Source organism: Triturus cristatus, chromosome 8, assembly GCF_964204655.1.
Source record: "Triturus cristatus chromosome 8, aTriCri1.1, whole genome shotgun sequence".
In the NCBI taxonomy this organism is placed as follows: Eukaryota; Metazoa; Chordata; class Amphibia; order Caudata; family Salamandridae; genus Triturus; species Triturus cristatus.
Genome location: NC_140591.1, coordinates 334,859,109 through 334,880,310, shown reverse-complemented (window position 1 = coordinate 334,880,310; position 21,202 = coordinate 334,859,109). Strand labels below are relative to the sequence as shown.

Below are 21,202 nucleotides of genomic sequence, written 5' to 3'. Positions count from 1 at the left end.
GAAATAAATAATAGGTCAATCTGAGCAATACAGAGTACCCAATACTATGAGGGGAGCAGATGTTACTGTATTCACTCCCATTCTTTTTTATTTTTTATCACAGCCATGCTCTGACATCAGAACATGCCTGTAATAAGAAAATGATGCCACTTCTCGTTTGTAATAATTTAATAAAATATTTGTATTAGCCTTCTTCATATGCAACCTCACCCAGGGCAAGAGAGAGCCCTGTGGCAGCTTCCAGCAACTAAAACACGATTCCCAATAATGCAGTGGTACCCTGCCAAGCATCTGGCCAGCCACCCGCCCACCTAGTTTTCTGTTTGTTTTCAAATTTTTATATCCCAGCAGAATATCATTAAAAAGGAGTGAGCTAGCTGTGAGGCAAAATGGTACTCTTTTTCCTATGGACTGTGGAACTTGTAGTCACATTTTGTTATACTAGACTTTGAATTAAAGGAAAAAACTGGTCTGAATGCACAAATTATTTTTTGGGTCAACTTCTAAGCTCTCTTGGGGTTGGATGCGAGCTTAGTTGCAAAGCCCGCTACTATGTGCTCCCGTGAGTTCCCAGCTGTAGATTATTGAGAGTATTACGAGCGAATTCCATGACTTTATAGTGGTGTTTGGACTGCAGCCATCTGCACCTATATGGTCATGGACTTCTTTAGTGATTTACAATATCCTTATAGTGTAAAGTGGGTGTGTATATCATACATTACATTTTGCTGTTACAATTGCTTCTTTTCTTCTTTATTTGTATGTTTTTCCGATGTACTTTAACTAAACAGAATATTCAATTATGCTGTATTTCTGTTTGTTATTTCATAGCACCGTTTTATTTGATTAATAAAGATTATTCTGATCCCTTCCATGTGCATTTGAATATTTTCTCGACTTTGGGACCCAAGCATATATTTCAAATTGAATAGGTTCACTGATGCTTTTTTCTTGCTGATATAAAGGTCCAATGTTTCGCATGCACTTAAGACTGTGATTTTGCATCAAAAACCAGTGGAGGCCCTTCAGCAGTGGTGTAGCTATTTCATGTTTGTTTTCAATTAGGAACTCTACTAGAGTAAATATGACTACCTTGCCTTTAACGTCATTGAAACCTATTCACAAAAGTAAATTTACATGTTAGTAAATCTTCATATGCAAATTTACTCGAAAACTTTCAAATTAATTTACTACTTTTGACTTTTCACCATTTCCAAGTGTAAATTTATTCCGAAGTGTAGACTTACATGTCTCCACCCCCTGAAATCAGGGGGTGGAGCCAAATTTACAAATGCAAGGTTACTACTTCAAAATTTTCCCACATAAACAGATACTTGTGCCACTTTGGTGGAAATCTCTGCCACCTTGGTGGAAATCTCTGCCACCTAGATTGTGGTGGCAATTTCTCTATGAAAAAGAATAGATACGTTGATTGAAGTATATATTTTTTGTTTAAATTATTTATTTTATTGTCAAATATAAATGTGAAATAATTATTTTACTCCAGCACTAATCAAAAATAATGGTCTAGCACATTATCTCTTCAAAATAAATGTTCATTAAGTAATGTAAATATATTAATTAATTTATTAATGTAATTATTTTTATCTTCTTATTTGTGTGTGGCACTGTGTTAGGGCCTGTTAGAGCCCGTTCCTTCCTTTAGCGGGCATCATTGTAGTGCCACTATCCCACAAAGTGCTATAGAGGTAAGCGGTCAAGTGTTTGACGATCGCTCAGGCAGTATGGGCTGGCTCCAGAAATATAAACGCGCCAATGCGCGGACATGCAGTGGACACACACCAAAGGTAAACCTGTCCACGCCTGAATGGGACCAGGGGCCAACGAGATGATCAAGCCAGCTCAGTTAGACTGTCTGTTTGTTACTGAGACTTGGGCCAAGGATGACTCTGGCCAAGACTTTGCGGTTGCTACACCACCGGGTTATGCGGTGGTGAGACTTGTTAGGAGCATACGGGGGGGGAGGCCTCACCATTATTTTTAGGGAGCAGCTGAGCTGTACGCTAGAGCCCGTTAACACCACAGTCAAAGGTTGCAAAGGTTGCATGGTGGGGCTTTTTAAAATAAAAAATAAACATTCAGTAATTTTAGCGAGACTGCTGACCTACCATCCTCCCGGTCGCAAAAAATTGTTCATTTTGAATTGCCACCAAGTGCTTGACCCCTTTATCTCCTGTGGTAATCACATAATTCTGGGGGATTTTAACATTCATTTGGAAGAAGAGAGTGACCGTGACACAAGGGCTTTCATGGATCTAATGCACAGTTTCGGCTTTAGTCAACGGGTTAATGTTTCAACTCATAAGGCCAGACACACATTGTATGGGAGCTGTTCCAATCAAGAGACCCTGATGGTAGGTGATTGTCTGCTGTTAAGCTTGTCTGACTACAGTTTGGTGATGTTTAGTGCACACGAGGCTTATTTGGTGGCATTCACGTTGGGCACCACTAAGAGCGCCACGAATTGGAGAATTGGAGAAAAATCTCAGCTGGCAATTTCTCTGATGCCCTTGTAAAATTCAAAGAGAAGGACCTTAGGGGTCCAGGTTCACCGTCAGAGAATTTTTATAAATGGGTTAGGTCAGACATTGAGGAGGTTGCCCCTCTGGTTAGGGCTAGAGCTAAGGGTAAGAAGAAACCATTTTAGCCCTGTGGTTTTCAGAGAAGCTCGAGGATCTTCAAAGGGACTGTAGGAGGCAGAAATAGAGATGGAGATTGGCTCCTGAGTTGGAAGAGAAAATCAAATACAAGGAACTTATTCTCAAATTCAACAGGGCTATTAAGGAGGCAAAATCGGTGTTTTTTTCACAGAGGATTATATTGGCTATTACTATTCTTAAAGAACTCTTTAACATGGTGCACACCCTCCTGGCATCTCCCATACATCAGACAATAGAAAACTTGTAAGTCTTCCGCAATACGGTGGCAGAGTTTTTCAAAGGCAAGATTATGAACTTCTTTATTAACTTCCCTGCACATAATGATAGCCCTAGTAATTTTGGGATGGTAGAAGGGAAGGAGAGGTCCATCACTTCTGGCGGGGAAGGTGTTACTCCACATCTGCCTAACCCCAGATGTTTAGCCAGGTTCTCCCTGTGTCCTGTGACTAAAATGTAGACTCTATTAGAAGGAACCACCTCGGCTCACTGGACAGAGAAACAGGTTTTTTTCCATACAGAAGGGAGCAGCCAATATAATATCCCTTTCAGGCTTACAGTGCCACATACATTCTGCAAAAAAAGGAAGTAGGGAAATCGGGGTGGTTCCCAAGTTTTAGATGTGAAGCCACAAGGGTATCTTGCCGCTAATATCATTTACACATTATTGATCTAATGGGCCATGTTGCCATCTTATAAAATGCAAAACCAAATTGCCTGCTGGAAACCACCTGTTCTATGTCTTCTGAGAGTTTCACTATATATTTTGGAATTATAAACCATTCTGCCATCACTCATTTTCAAAATATATTCATATCTGGACTATTTGAACTAATTTATGTTGATTTCTAGGTGGATTTAGCAATGTAACAATGACATATATGTGAACATTTATATGAAAACATACTCAGTAGACAGAATGAATAAAGGAAATAATGCATGTAATTATATAGTGGCACTCTACCTAATAAAGGGTATCTATGCATATAGGTGTGCTTGTTCCAGTTTTGAAAGCATAGAACCTAAACCTTGAAGTGCAGTCACACCTGTTGGCAAAGCAGATAGCAGTGGGGCCAATATTGATTAGGCAAGAGTTCTACTGCCCGCTTTTTGCCCCTAATGTGGTTCTCTGAAGCTCTCAAAAGGGTACACATGATGAAATATCTGGACCCCTCAACTTCTTTGATTTTCTACTGCATCGTTACAATTATTAAATGAAAAATAAATTGGAATGATCTATTCATTATTTAGTGCAGGAACGTTGTCCTTGTCTTAATTCCTCGTTCAAAGAAGTGATATAAAGTGATAATATGCTGTGTCCAATTTTCCAAAACGGCCCTGTTACAGCCCAAAACAAATCACTTTGTAATCTCCCTCAATAGCCTGTCTGGAAAGAGCCCTGTGAATGTGTCACAGATGTTGTGGGAAGGGCCAAAGAGCACATGCTTTTTCATATTCGTTTTTAATTTTACACAGAACACAGGCCAAATGGTTTATAAACAAATGAGTCCCCTAAACTTTTCCCAGTGGAGTGTTGCCCCTCTGCAGTATGCCTGCACATTTTGTTTCTGACTTTGAGTAAGTAGCCATGCATTCACTATCTGTTGAATTCTGTCTTGTTTTCTGTAATGAATGAAGTGAAACTAAGGAGACATGTAAACATGGGTGCAGTTCATTAAGGGGTTGCATACATACGCCCATCACACATTCTAATAGGCCTTACTTCATGCGAGTTAAATGATTTTTAAGCAGACTTGTTTACTTAGAATTCCGCGCATTCCTGGTCTGACTGTATAATCTCCAGCGAGTCCAAGTGGCTCGCTGCTTGGGGCTATTGTCTTTTTTTCCCAGTATGTGTTTGACTTCAGGAATGTTTCCCTTCTGCACGGGGTGGGAGTTCGCTGAACACATTTCTGACGTACATGCTGATTCAGTGGGCCCTGCTCGCCCTTTTCATCCTCAGCCTCGGCTATGATGGGAACTGTTTCTTGTGGTTGAAAATATCTGCGCAAGTTGAGTTCAGGCCACCGATAACTCTTTCAAGATGGCGCCCGCTGTGGCACTCAGAGGCAGTGCTTGGTGGGCAGGTATTCTCCGAGGCTCTTTGTGTGTTGAGTCTAAAGCTGTAATGGGTGCCCCCTCGTGCGCATGATTTACACACCTAAAACATAGTAAATGTATGATGGGACTACAAATTTACGGCATATGACGTTTACCAAAAGGTTTTTAGTGGAATGAGCACTCTTTAAATGTGGGAGTACTTGCCTCAGCACCATAAATGTAGGATCGCATGTGTGCAGGCCTTAGGATCCTCTTAAGGAGCGTTGACCCTCCCACAATGTGAGCCGTCACACACCGCAGCATTAATTATATTCATCCATACCTTCGGGGCAGGCAGCAGTACTGAACGTGCAGTATTGTAAGGAGAGGAGGCGTGGCCCTGTCACAGTGCACCATGTGGCATCATCCATCCTTCTGATGGTTGCCGTGAAGTGCGCATGTCCGATTGGCTGAGTTTCAATGCAGGCAAGCTGATATGCACATGAGATTGGCTTTATCAAACTCCTTTGAATTACAGTGGTCAAACGGCAGGAAAAGTAAGTTAATTTTGTAGACTTATTGCCCCGCCACTATCATATTTTAACAGCCGCCGCTGCTTAGATATATCACTATGATGTATAAGTAGGGGAGGAGGACAACGTTCCTGAAAATTATACTTTTTAAATTAACTTTGTTAATTTGTGCCAAGAGTTGGAGGTAGTGGGCACTAACACTCATCTTAGGAGTTGGGTCTGTGGCAGAAGCAATCACTGAGATAGTTTGATTGCCACTTTGTACAAGCATTGACAAAGTCAGTAAGTCCTTTATGCATTTTGAGCCCTGACTAAAACATTAAAAAACAAACCTGCTTCTCTAGTTCTATATGTAACGGTTAGTGTTGGAGGCAGCTGAACTGCCAAACCAGACCTGAAAATGCAGTTGCTCTGTGCTGAAAATGCATTTAAAAATGGAATGAATTAAAGTTCATCATATTGCTGAAACCGTGACTTTTCTAGATGCAGATGAACTCCTAAGGAGACTGCAGGCTTACCACAAGGATGTTATATAATGTGTTCTTTCTGAAGAAGGGGCACTTTCCCTGCAGTATGTACAATAATGGCACATATCCCTGCAGCCTAACAACACCTACTCTCCTCTAGCCTATCTATTCACCTCACCAACCATGTGCATGAACTCACACTAATAATCACCAACCTCCTATTAAATTAATTTGCCACAAAGAGCTTGGAGTAGATGCATGCAATGGTTCATTGTGAGCACTAGAACATTCCCTATAGTCAACATTAATCAATTAATAATAACTAATAATTACTGGATTAACCACTACTTTGGGTTCCGAAATAGAGTGCTGTTCACTGTAAAGTGCTTCAATTTCTAGTCAGGGGTACTAAGCGCTTTATACATGCAGTTACGTACAGTGCATGTGCTGGGGGAATTCCATCATTTGCATGATGACCTCTCCCTTGCCTTGAAGGAATACCTCACCTTTAATGTGTTAATTGTCATAGTTGGAGCTAGATTAAATCATTGTATGGTGACGGGCCAAATTAACTACCAACACCTTGTGGTATACCTGCTAAATAATGTTTGGAAGAACAATGCATTTTTTGCACATAAATGGAATAATTTGTAATTGTATAAACCATTAAACAATTAAGTTTGAAACTTTAAACAATCCACTTGAATCCCATAATTCTAGTGATTTATTAGGGTTATATTACTAATGACTTGAGAATAAGTTAGAAACAAGAGTTTTCTGAAATACCTAGAATAACCAATGTCACACATCAAAGTATGTTATATACCATTACTTAGGGGTACTTAAACTAAATTATTGTACACACATTCACATTACTTTTCAAGATAGTGTTTCATTTAAGCCTACATTGCCAGGCCCTAGATAACCAATTGGTTCCAGATAAAGGGATGAGGCTGGTTTGGATACAGTGCTTATGACTGATGAAGACTTTGATGGAAAGAATAAGATGTGTACTGCAAGATCAATTATTTGGACAGAGCTGTACCATTACTTTGGTTATTTACAAAATAAAGCTACAGACCTTGACTTAAAATCAATCACAAGCACAAAAATATGACTTCTTATTAAAAATGTGCAAGGTGTTGGTCAGTGGTCTGTAAAAAGGTCCAGTTGGTCCTTGCTGCTGATCTTCCATCTATATAGGTCAAACTCATCTCGCCAGTGCATATCAAGCCGTTCCAAGATGGTATGTTGACTTGGCTTGTCTTTAAAAGGGAAATAATGATCCAAATCTGATTTCTAGGCATTTCAATAAATGCACTGGGTGGGCATGGTCGCATTCTCAAATCTTCATAGAAGGAAGATGGAGGAAGACGGAGTTAAAGAAAACATGTGGATGAACGGAGCTCTTATTCAGTGAGGAAGCATAGGATTCCTAGGGCAAAAGAAGGTTTAGAAGTTAAGAAGTAATCATGTACAGGAAGAGGGCATTTGTAACAATTTGCAATCATATGTGGGCACTCTCACAACCTCTCTACTTCTATAAGATCAAAATCACAAGTTGTATCAATAAGCTTTTTAGGCAGCTAACCGAAGTTCTTCGGGTAATGTTCTGAAACCCAATAACCATTTTAACTTTTTTTATATTTTTTAGTTATTTAAGAAGCTAGATAGAATAATATCCTGATGATATTTTTCTATACTTTCCTTATGAATTTTGTTTATATTATAAAGTTAGAATGTAAGAATCCTATGAATATGAGATCGGCTGATCCTCAGGCTACCTTAAAACAAGCATGAGATAGATCAAAGTTAAGGAAACACTGCATTCCAAGAAAGGTGGTGATGGTAAAGGTATGGATTATTAAGTAGTGACCACTGGAGAAAGTCTTCATTTAGAACGAAAGGCACATTTGAGACATACAAATATGTATTTAAAGCGTAGGTTTAATAAAGTTAATAAAAGGCAACTACTGTGTGAGAAGCACCATACAACGAATTATGGAAAGTAACATACAATATGGTGTCTAATGTTAATAGAATAGCAGGTAAATGTGATGGAATATAGTTCAGTACATCTATAGTTTCTTTACAAACACATATTTTAAATGTTATAGTGACAAATGTATGTTTAATTTCTGTATAGCAGCAAACATTGAAATCACAATTCACTTTGCTCGTATGTAATTTGTGAATGTCCTCTTTACCGCATAAAGTGAACACCAAAAAGTGCTATTTTCAGGCCTGTCTTTGCCTCAGGTTTGGGTTGGCTGGTGTTTTAAGTAGTTGAAGAGCTGGAGCAGCTGTATTTTAGCACCTTAGACAGTGGTAAATGGTTGCTTGTACCTGGAATGTGAAAGATTATGCTGCTTTAGGCTGGAAAGGTAGCAGCATCTGTTGACAGCTCTAAAATAAACAACAAAACATAATAACATAGTGCAAAGCGAAATAACAACACCACTTAAACATAAGAGCGCAAAGCACAACAAAACACTCAAGACCAACAGAGTAAACACAACAACACCACCGTGTAATAATGCAGCCACAAATGTTCTTGCCGTACCATTTTCAAACATCTGCTAATAATGCGGCCAATGTAGAAGCTGGGGAGCCAGGTTCGAGCCTGGCCGGAGGCTCAAGCATCCTGTGATCCTGGGCAAATCACTTCATCTCCCCGTACCTAAAAATGAATGTGTCCGTCTGCAATGCAACTGGTGCTCGTGTAAAGCGCTCTGATACCTTCGGGTCGAGTATACACTATATAAAACTGCACACACAAAAAAAAATTGGCGTTTGCATTAAGTACTACCTTTCTTACCACTAGGGATATTTAATTGTGTTGATGCGTCAGTCTGCATTTCATAATTTATTGTTTTTAGCAGTTTAGCTTCTGCTTTTGTGCTAAAGGGACAAGGACACAATCCAAATGTTAAAACACACCAGAACAGAACCCACGCATTGTTACTCTGCACAGAGAAAAGCCCACACCAATCCTGAGCAATGTGGCTGCACAACAACATCCGTGTGATTGGATCAAATAAAATACCTGGGTCGTGATCACTTGTACCGTGTTGTTACTAATCACCATAGTGAAAATGTATTTGAGTGGCATGTTACTCCATTTCTTCTTGCGTTCCCTTCGCTTAAAAACCAGTGAAAACAAATGTCCTCCTGTGCCTGCACAGATACAATCAGACAAAAGTGCATTTTGATTAGCAAAGCAGCACTGATCACTACAACAAATGGAGCAAACTGGTACACACTTACAATATTTATAAAGGTGCTATGGGGCACCTCAGGACTAATTAGTGACAGTCGGGCATTTTGTGTAATTCGGCTGCGCATGTCAAAGGACATTTAACCATGGAATGTAATGAAATTTCGGATCTTTGGCATTTGTGAACCATAGGCCGCCCCCAGGGCCTATGCGAGAAATGGACCAAATATAACAAGGAAAATACCTTGTACAGAAACAAGCAGAGTGACTTATTTGTGGTTAGAAGAACTTTAAAATAAAATGTCACCACTTCGGACCTAAAACAGACTTTCATGTGCTTCTTCTTAGGAAAAGAAGTATTATTGCTGTACAACACCATTTCAATCAGAAGTGTCCTGGTTTTGCTGCATGTTTCCTTCCGCCAGATCAAATTGCCATTGCTGAATGTTCCTTTGTGTTTCCTTATCCTGCTCTAATCTCGGTGTGAACAGTTTCTGAATGTGGCCCCCACTCTTCACCAAAGTATGTGTTTTGATTGACAGTACTGTCATCAGCAAAAGTAGGAGGTCCTTAAACAAGTATCAATTGACTACCGGACATGATTTTAAAAAATATCAACTTTCTAAGATTCCCCTGGTGCAGGAACAACCCAAGATGGCTGCCGAGTGGTAAACCTGTACTTAAAGCTCACGCAAAGCATAATTGCAAGTAAGATCTGATGGATGTCCGTGCATGATTGTGTGAAATTGTCTTTAATCATCTAAGTTGGGATTAGTGGGAATTACTTCGTATCTCTCAATTACAATTACAGTAATAGCCTTAGACATGTTGTGGCTCAGTTGGATAAAGCACCAGGGCAGGCCAGGCCATTTTCTTTAAAGTGTTTGCGAAGCCGCTGGCTCCTATAGTAACCCTCTTCTACAATTCCTTGAGAGAGCAGGGCATACTCTCAGAAACGATGTCGGCAGCAACTATTAACGTGATCCCTACGCCAGGGACAAATTCCACCCTGAGTTCGTCTTACTGGCCCATCTCCCTATTTATTATCAATGCAAAGATTTTCAAAGGTATTCTGGCCGCCCGATTAGGCCCTCACATGCAAGGGATAGTCGACCACGACCAAGCAGGCTTCATATCTAAACGAAGCGGTAGCGACAATATTAAGTGGCTTTCTACATCTCATAGGTAAGACAGCCCGCTCCTGGATGTCTACCCGCTTGCTGTAGATCGACGCAGAGCAGGCATTTGATCGTGTCCACTGGGAACTTCCTTCAGATGGTAGTTGAGAAAGTGGGACTAGGAACTCACTTTCAAAAATGGATTTGATGTAGCCATACAGATCACACAACTGTGGTGAGTGTCAACAGCCTAACATCTCATTCCTTTAGTATATGCAGTGCAACAAGGCAGGGATGCCCGTTGTCCCCGCTTTTATTCTCTCTATATATGGAGCCCCTGGTGGAACAAATCTGAAAAACCCCTCAATCACGGGCATTACCATGGGCAGCCTCGAACATAAAATTGCACTATATGCGGATGATGTTGTGCCTGCAGTCTGGATTCAAGGGAAGCATACAAAAGCCCCAAGTGCATAACCTCACTATTCCCCAGAGGGACAGAATGAACCGGAATGCCTCTTCCCATTTCCATGGATGTGAGAAACAAGGGCTTTTTGCAGTGTCCCCCCCACCTTTTGCCCCCATTTTGACTGCTAGATGCTGGTTTTCTAACTCTGATTGTGCCCTCGGCTCTGCTAACCAGACCCAGGGCCTGTGCTCTGTGTAAAAGCCTCATAGTAATTAGGTATAGTAACAATTGGTAGTGAGAACCTACCTCTAAGTCCCTAGTATGTGGTAGGGCATGTAGGTATAGAGGCCCAGTAGATTTAATGCACAGAAGTGTGCGCTGCTGTGGTGCCTTATGTCATTTTAAAAGCTAGCCCAGCCTTGAGGGTTACTTTTAAAATAAAACTATGTCCAAATTCGACTTTGGAATTAAAGGTACTTCCAAAGTCCTAAACCACCTTATTTGTACATATAAGTCACCTCTGAAGTTTACCCTAGGTGCCCCAAGGGTAGTGTGCCATGTTAAAGTAAGCAGGGATAATATAAAAAGATATTGTAGAAGCCCTGGTGGGGAAAAACTGTCAATTGTGTTCTTCCCCATTGTTGCGCATTAGCTCCATAGGCTAACTTTTTTAAATGCAAATCGTATTGATTTTAACATGTATTAGACATTCTGTAGATAAACAGCTTAGAAAGGGAGTACAATCTTAATAACATACGTAATGTTGCAGTATTTCTGGGTATACGAAATTATCTTTACAGTCAGTATTTTATAATTGTACCTGCAATTGTAACATACTCAGTGGTCGCTGATCGCGATAAAATGTCCTCGTTATTATTAACGCCCTATGAACAGAACTCCCCCCACCCCTCATGAGTTAACTAACTGGGCCACAAGAAATACATCTGTTTATACATGAATCCAGGGCACATCTTTCCATTCTTACAAATTATTATCCCCACTAAGCACATTTCTGTATAGTGCATAAATGTATTATAGGAGTCAACGGGCTCCATCCAAACACCAATCTAAACAAGTGTCACAGCATCCCTTGCCAGTTATCCAAGAACCCTACAATTGACAGAGCATGATTAATTATCTGTTAGCATTACAGGCGCAATGGTTGCATCTCTAGTTTATTCGTCCCATACCAGGCTTTGAAGGTCTCTAGTAGCATATCTCAGGACATGGCGATGGGTATCTTTCGAAGTCCTTGTTTTTCTTCTCTCCGAATTGTCCCACTTTCAGCCAAGCCCCATTGTTCTACTTCTTCCCTCCATGTAGCGATTATTGGTGGTCTTGCTGCTTTCCACCGCCTGGTTATCAGCCTTTTTGCAATTAAAAGTGCTAAATCTGCAAAGCGCGCCTGTACCTTATATCCCTTGGGGTGTGGGTAAAGCCCTAGCAGGCAGCTTTTTGCCGTGTTCCATGTTTGTCCACCCACCAACTCTTTCAATATCTTTGCTATTTGCGCCCAATAGGTGGACAATGCAGGGCAAGCCCATATCATATGGATGAAGTCTGCATCCGTCTCCACACAACGGAGATAATTCGCTGTCACCGCTGGAAACATCTTATGTAAATGGTGCGGTGTAAGGTACGCTCGTTGCGTAACCATATATTGGATAAATTTAAAGCGTGCATTGCGTGAGACTGCTTTAGGGTAGGCGAGAAGGGATTCCCACTCCTTATCTGTTATTGCTTCCCCTTGGCCCTGATTCCAATTCGATGCATAGTGTAGTGAGGGACGAGGGCATTTTTGCTCATATACTTATAGAGCCACTTTGTCAGGTGTCTCCCTGTCCCCATCAAATGTAACATATGCACTAGGTCATGTGTTGGAGGTTCTTGCTCGTCCAGGAGTGAGATAAAATAATGCTTCAAAGTATGAAAATGTTAGTTGCAATAAATTCAGCAACTTGCCGAGGTTGGACTTAAAACTTTTGCACAAAAGAAGTTATAGAACTTGCTTTTCTGGTGTGCCTGAATTCAGTCCTGTAGCAGCCGCTTCTGACTGGCCAGCCTTTGACAGGCTGACCCAAGCAATTTGATTGCATGAGAAGTGACCTGGCTGAGCCAAAGGAGGCATCTGGTGAGAGGAGGTCTGCTTCTGCAGAGCAAAAGGCAGGAATGGGTCTGGGTAGCCAAACTGGTCTTCAAAGGGGGAAAGACAGTGAGGACAGGAGCCAGGCCCACCCCCCACTTCCTGCACCCCGGCCAGAGGGGAGACCCCTGTAATTGACTTAGCATAGAGGCTGGAAGGTGAGTGTTAGGAAAAGGTAGCATACCTGTAGGTTCAGTTAGCGAGACCTGAAGCTACAGGAGAGATTTTCTCAATTTGGTTTTTTAAGGAACAGTGCTTTCTGGGACAAGAATATGCCACACTTCAGGGGAGGTGGTCATCAATTGAGGGTGGCTTTCTGCACCCCACTAGTCAGGGGTGCCCCCCTGATTGCCAGCCCAGAACCCTGGATATATATGGGAGAGTGGTCCAACAGCTCAGATCCTTGTATGGAAGAAACAAGAAGATGAGGACTACCCTGCTAAACCCCTGGACTGCACTAAGAGGACTGCACCTGCTGATCATGTTGGGCTTTGCAAAAGAAGGACTTTGCCTGACTCTAAAAGTTTGAGGAGTGGACTCCCTGAAAACAACAGGTTAAAAGAGCTCCACCTGCATTATCTCCACCAAGAAGAACCCAGCTGGACAGTGTTCAGTGGACTTTTAAGGATTTGGCCAGATGCATTGTGGGTCTTGTAGTCCCAATGTTCCAAAGAGCAACTCAGAGATTCCGGAACTTTGGATTGGTGTTGTGGACACTTTCAGCACCAAAAAGGACCTTCTGGAAGAAGATACAGAAGTTTGGACTCATTTGGAGATTTTTTGTGAAAAAGCTCCATAAGTTGACCGACCCATCGTTGAGAGTCAAGCCACTGATGTCGAACTGCTACCCGGCCTGAAATTCAGGTTTGTCCCACTGAAAGCTCTGGAGCTCCAAGACCTTGAGGATTTCACCAAGGCCCCGGGCTGAAGCAAGTTGCCATAGTCAACTAGCAAACCGGCCTAACGAGAAGCCTCACTTAAGGTCAAGAGAAAAAGTAAAAAAAGAAAAGTGACTAACTCAGAAGGTAAAAACTTGACTGGGCCCTACTGCTCAGTGTATCTGACCCACGCTCTATCGCAGTCGGCCTGAAAATTTGACTTTGTCCAGGTCAAGCGAGACCAGATGTCTCAAGTTGGCACTTTTGGCTTTTGAGCACTAGAAAGGATTTAATCTTTAAAAATTAATATTGCGGGTCTCCAACATTGGATTGTTGTTGTTTTTATTTCATTATGTGTTGTGTCTTACGTATTTAATACATTGGTGTTTTTAAATGCTTTACACACCTGTCTCCTTATATTAGGTCTGTCTGCTCACAGCCAAGCTACCAAGGGCTGAGCAAGGATTCATTTATTGAGAACTTGACTGGGCCTTGTTTGTGATTGTGGTGTTATTACTAGGTGTAAGTACCTATGTGCCCTTACTAATAAACCAAATTACAACACTGGGCAACTCAAGGGGTACTGTATCTGGACCTCCAAATCCACTATACCATAGAAAAGATGTTGGAACGTAATTATGTAACCCTGCTGACATCTGCCTGCACCGACATACAGCCTAGCAAAGGTGGTCCCATCTCTTTTCTAGATAGTATAGTGGCCATCAAGATGACCCTTCTTCCAAAGATTCTTTATTTAATGCAGACCCTTCTTCTACAACACCCCTTCAGATACATGCGAAACCACAAAATCTGATTGAAAGTTACATATCGGAGGGTAAGAGGGCATGCATGCAATGGAAGCAAGCTTACCGGTCCATTGCGGAAGGAGGCCTCGACATTCCCAATTTAATGCGTTACTATCAAGCGGCCCAGTAGCGACACATTGATGGAGTGGAACTGTTCACACACTGAAAGCTTTGGTGGTTTATAGATCCGGCTAAACCAGGGATACACATCTGGAAAATCAGATGGCTACCTAAAGAACATCGCCCACTGGGGATCTATATTTTACCAGTTGTGCAAGCCACTATTGGGGCAGGGTTAAATTGCCCAAGAAGCTTTCCACACACATCTCACCGCAAACCCCCTTTACAGGAAATCTGGATTGGGACGGGACACCATAGAGGGCTGCCAATTGTAAGAGAATAGAAGACTTCTTCGACCATTAAGGTCTGTTAGACATCCCACAAATTCATGCCAACTATGGAGTGCCCCTTACCGTATATTGGCACTATGTGGCTATCTGGCACTGAGTGACACATCCTCAAGAGTGCCCACACGATAGCAGACCCCTCCTGCCTTTCGAGAAATAGCTTCTCACCCGCCATGATGACAAGAGTCTTCTCACTGATATATATGCCTTCCGGAACGCGCCTACAACCCTAAGTAAATCCCTGGCTCAGAAGAGGTGGGAACTAAAAGGTGAACGCACCTTCACTCGCCAGTGATGGTGTGATATCTTACAAAGAGCCCACACCTGAGCACATAGCATGTTGGGAAAGGAAACCTTACGTAAAGTAGCACACTACTGGTACTACACTCCGGCCAGGATTGCTAAATGGGGGCGAGGATGCGAAGTGGGCTGCTGGCACAGGTACGGCCAACGAAGTGTGCTAACCCACCTGCTCTGGCACTTCCCTAATCTGCACCACTATTCAACAGAGATCTTGGCAGACATCAATGACATGTATGAGACTGAAATACCCCAAATCCCCAGCTACGTCTTGCTAGGTCATCCCAACTCTTTAACCTATTCATTGCATTCCATAACGAGGAGAGCAATCATGCTGACCCTTTGTGCCACCAAACAATTGATCTTGTAGAAGTAGGGCACAGAGATGATGCACACTCATGCTGATTGACTACATAAACTGTGGGACCTCCTAGACATGGAAAAACTGACGTAATTCGTAGAGCACAATCTCCAACAATTCGACAAAACATGGAGACCCTGTATACAATTTCTTGCGCAAAACTTCAGGGACTCGACCTGTCCAGCGTACTTGCGAATACTTCACCTCAGGGGTCTGGAGAACACTGCCACTCCCCCGAGGGATGCACGCCCTGGATTCAACTAGCCATCTTGAAACATGCATAATGCCATTGTTCACTGAAGATGCAGTAGTTGCCGAGCATTGACCCCCTTTCCACATTTTCCTGTGTTTATCCTCCCATCTCCACTCGACTATTCCTTGAGAAATTGACTCATCCCATATTCCTCTTTCCCTTAACACCCGCCCCTACCCCCCTGCTGTCACTCTTTTCTTTACCAGTTTCAGGCTCCTCCCATGTCTATTATCTACCTTACCGGCCAGTGGATGTAGGTGAGGATATAATCTGCATCCGGTTATTTTCTCTTTTTCTGAAGACCAATTAAATAGATTTAAACCTACAAATGTTGTGGCTGAAGCATGGGATAGGTCACATAAGCTATCAGTGTTCTCAGCACTAGATGTGGGTGTAACTCCAATGTAGCGTAATCATGCAGAATTATCTAAGAATTCTACAAGAGTAAATCTGCATTTAGCGCTATTTCTTAGCGCACAAATGCACCTCGCTTCCAAAATTGGCACGAGGATGCAATTTTGCGCTAAGAAATAATGCTAAATGCAGCAGAACATGGTTAGAGAGCGGCGGTTCGCGCTCGTTAATTGCGTTTTACTGTAGGATTTTTTCCCCCAAATTACACAAGCAGGAGTAATGACATCATTATTGGTAATTCTGCATCAAAGAGTAACGCCGAATTACAGACATCACTCCGATTACTCTGGTGTGCTTGAAATTTTGTCCAGGCCTACTCAGCACTCTAAGGCACAAAGATGAGAAATAATAACTTGTTTTTGATGTAGCGCTTCATCCATCACATCTGTTGTTTCTAAGCGCCTTAATTGCAAGGTGTTACTGTCATGGACCTTAGTGGTATTCAAATAAAGGTCTGCTTCTGTTTCTTATTGAAAAAAAGTCAACAGAAAACAGGAAGGTCTGCTCATAATATAATTCATGTCGATCATCATTTAATCGCATTCATTTATGCATTTTCTTCATATTTCATTCCCTTTTCCAGATAAAGCCTTCATAAAGGTGAAGAACCGAAGGCAAGGTGCCCTCGAGCCCATCGCCGGCCAGAAGTCCTTTCGTCTCGCGATGAAAGTGAAAGCCTTTCCCTCGCCAGAGGTTTTATGGTGAGTTTATCCAGAGCCGCGTGCAAGCACACAGGAACTGAGCCGGAGTGAGAGTGGAGGCTTGTTGTTATCTCATGTGAGCATTTCCACTGTTCCTTCCTGAAAAGCTTTGTAGAGAGAAGTTCAGAAGCTGTGCGTTTCATGCCAAAGAGATTTGAAATAGCAGGGAGGAATTCACATAGGAAACCCTAGTTTCTTGTGAGAATTCTTGCAGCGCAAGCTGGTATTTCCGCAACAGCTCCAATAGCAAGTGATTTGCACATAGCTGCAAACGTGTGAAACGTGACATCTGCGGAATTGCATATAAGGCGCGGATACATGGGGGTCGTTTACATTATTGGCACTTCCTTAATTCACTTAGGGACTGGTACAAAGAGGCCAAACAAGAAATCACATAGTGCGACTAATGACGATTCACAATTTGCAATGTCTTATTTGGGAAGGTGCTAAAATGGACTTGGTCAAAATGGTTGCAATTTGAGCACAACTTCTCCCGAATACATCGGTATTTTGCAAATGGACCTATGTACTAATAGGTCAGTTCTCAAAATACAGAATCTTAGTGGGACACAACTTGACCTACATCATTAATATGCATGAGGTAAGTCACAAATTGCAACCCACTCCGATTGTCACAGCAATAAGCCTCCGATTGCTTATAAATAAAGCAATCTTTTTTATATACAGCCCACTTTTCTTGGAGGAAAATTGGATATTTTGAGAAAACAATATGAAAAAAATAAGAAAACTTGCACAAGCTTTTTTTTTTAAGTAAGCAGTGGCCCTAGGCACTACTGCCTCCTCTTAAACTATGTTTTTGATAACATTCGGAAAGGGAAAGGGCTCTCTACGGGACTCTTCTTTGAGTTTCTGGCAAAATATTAATGTTTTGGGACCAGCAAACACAAATCAACAAGGAAGATCTCCCATAGCAGTCCCTGCATGCTGACACTGGAACAACCTAACAGAGACGGATTGGACGACCACCCTTCAAGAGAATAAATTGGATCTCACCGTTCTCCTGGAACGCAACATCAAAAACAAGTGGATCACCAACTGAGCTGACACTTTGGCCCCCATGAAACAAAGCCACAGCAAAAAGTAGACCTCAAACCAGCTGGTACACAGAAGATCTTAGGATGACCAAACGGCACGACAAACAACTAGAACAGAAATGGAGACCCATAAAATGGGCAGTGAAAAATACACTTTCAAAGGCGTCTAGGGAAGGTACCACCAGCTAATCCAAGGAAGGCCCTAGTAGAACAAATAAACATCAGCTCCAACAGCAGCAAATAAATCATTGCAATAGTCAAGTACTTCACCACACCCACAGCTGCAACTGGCAACATCAGCCCATCATAAGATCTGTGTAAAAACCTCTCAAAAATTTTTCTGTAGCAAAATCACAGCTTTATACAGCAACTTTGAATCACAACCAGACCCCCTGGTCCTCTCCAGAAGTCTGCCAGTGATGAACAAAGACAACACAATCACCAAGTTGAACTCCATTACAAAACAAAACCAAAACAATCATGAAGACCAGTCACTCTGGGGATCCGGTGAACCCACAGTCTCCCATTCATCCTAATACAGTGACTCTGTGAAGCAGGCATCCAGGGACACACCTTCAAATGGATCAGCTCCTTCCTCACCAGAAGAACTCAAACAATTAACATGCCCCCATAATCTGCTGAAGCACAAGATCGAACATGCGGAGTCCAACAGGGCTCCCTGCTCAGTCCGACGCTCTTCAAAATCTACATGACTCATCTGGCCGATATTATGCGAACATCAACATCCTTACTTAAGCTGACTACATGCGAATGATATTGCCCCTCTTGGACAAAACACCCAACACCAGGAACACGTTCAGCACGTGCATGACCCAAGTGGCATCCTGGATGAAATCCAATTGCCTCAAATTGAAACTCGGACAAGACCAAAGTGATGGTCTTCGGGAAAGACACCGCGCTATGGGACTTTACCTGGTGCCCCACAGACCATGTACCCACCCCACTCCTTGCTCGCAAGCAAGAAACCTCATATTTATTAGAGGCAACAAACTGGACATGACAGCCCAAGTCAACTCAGTGGTCTCATTCTGCTTCAACACCCAAAGGATGCCAGGAAAACAATCACCCAAACCCTCATTACCAGCAGACCCTGTATGAAGTCATACCCAACCAGCTCACACGAAGACTGCAGACAATCCAAAATGCACCAGCCAGACTAGTCCTGAACCTCCCATGCTAAGCCCACATCACACAACATATTAAGGAATTCCACTGGCTCCCGATACACAAGCGTGCACACTTCAAGCTCCTCACCTACACCTACAAAGCATTCCACAACACAGGCCTGGCCTACCTCAACAGCCGCATTCATTTCCACCAACCTTCCAGACACCCCCGCTCTTCTGGTCTGGTCCCAGTTGAGCTGGGGGCCACGCCTTTTTATACCTGGCTCCTAAAGCCTGGAAAGACTTCCTTCAACACATTAGATCCTCCTCCTCTCTTCTTGACGTTCAAAAAAAGCTGAAGACATGCCTTTTCAAGTAAGCCCTCTAGGGCTCGCTTCACACACCTGCTGGATACCCTTGCGGTGAATAACACACTATAAAAACACTATCAGCATAACATGACATTTTAGTGGTCACAACCCCTCAGATTTACATGACTTAAGGGTTTATGAGGGTTAAATGACTTTGTACATCATGCCCTCTACACCACTATGACACTCATTCTAATGGGACTTCATTAGATAAAACTGGTCATACAGTATGCATTTAAAATAGTGCAAACTGAGTTTTAGAGCACAGGACAGGAGAAACATACACTACTGCCACAATATCCTACATTTTGAAGTGCAGAACCCAGAATGAGGAAGAATACCGTACCCAATAGATACTGCATTCTTTTGTGTCAGTATTTGCTGTTTACAGTATTACCACTTCAAATAATGGGACATTTGCAATGAATGACAAAGAGAGGTCATGTGATTGCTACCCCCCATCTTCAGACACACTAAGGCTTAGGCCAGGGCATTCATTGAATGAGAACAGTGTACAGAATGTATCATTTGTACACAAACATTGTCATGTAAACTACCAAAATATTGTCTACAAAATATTATGGTGCTATACATTTTACAGGTAAGGATATATTTTTAAAGGTATTTAAATAGTGTAATAACTAAAACATTCAATGAGAATATCTAATATAATAATATACAAAGAATAAACACATACTTATGAGAACTAAAAACATTTAAGACAAACATTATATATAATGTAACATTTTTATTACAAATTTGAAAAAATAAAGTTATTCAATATGATTACTAGATAATTAAAATACACATTTTAAAATACATTATTTAAACTCATACTGCTGAATAAATTAAAAATACGAGGAAGAAGGACAGATCTGTTTGCGACGTGGAGGAATCACCCTTTCTAGCTATTACACATATGGGATATGGTGCAATACACTATACCTTATGAAGATTACTTTTTTTGAACATTTCTTGGTGAGGCGATGAAACTATAGAGGCACTCCAAATCAACTTTCCAATTGACCTTTGCTTCTGTTTCGTCATACTGACTCAAGACACCATCCATCCTTGGAGTGTCCTGGGTGATTATAAAAGATTATACCTGGTTGTTGATTTCTTCCCGTGGGGCCACCTTATTATGGTTGGATCCCCTTTTCAAGATATCGATTGGAAGTTCTTTCTGCCACATACAGCTATCACTTGGTCGCTGATCTTGTCCTGTGGGGCCGCTTCACCATATTTGGACCCCCTCTTCCCAGACATACGGGGGAAGTCTTCCTGCCAAACACAGGAGTACACAGGATTATATTGCACCTTGTGAAGAGCCACCGACTCCTAATTAACTATTTCTAACAACTTTCTGCTGACATCCCTTTTAAAGTGTGCCTTTAGAAGTGACATATTGTTTGCCCTGAGGAAGTTCCCTATATGGGACAGAAACGCGTTGGCTGGATTGTCTAAACTCTATGAATTTTAAAAGAAGTTTTTGAATAAAGAAGTTACTTTTTCTATCTACACTGGTCCATTTGACTTCTTAAGCTGCGCACCCCCATTTTGTTGCATTATTCTCTGATCTGGAGCACGGTGATGCCATCCAACGGCTGGGGTAGGGGTAATCTGCACAGCGACCGGACATATAGGAACTGGCACGAGGTGCGGCATAGGAGGTCCGCCGTTGTTGCTTTGATATTAAAATTTATATTGCAGTACAAATATACATTAAAAAATACCAAAATATATTAAGAAACAAAGATCACAAAACAACGATTACAGTAAAAATATAACCAACGTTGAAAAATACTAATATAAAAAATACAAGTAATAAAAATAGATATATCTTCAATAAGAAAGGGAAAATATTTGAAATTTGACATCCAAAGAAATAAACAGAAACATTTTAAAGTAAATATCAAACATTTAA

The 21,202-nt window shown here is 41.7% G+C and overlaps 1 protein-coding gene across 2 annotated transcripts in view; it reads left to right on the top strand.

The window, feature by feature from the left end:
* FLT1 (fms related receptor tyrosine kinase 1) overlaps positions 1 to 21,202 on the top strand; it is a 389,921-nt gene that overhangs the window by 119,086 nt on the left and 249,633 nt on the right. For both annotated transcript variants that reach the window (XM_085621641.1, XM_085621640.1), the window contains exon 8: positions 16,608 to 16,725. In XM_085621641.1, the coding sequence (XP_085477767.1) occupies positions 16,608 to 16,725 (118 nt within the window). The remainder of the gene's footprint in view (positions 1 to 16,607; positions 16,726 to 21,202) is intronic.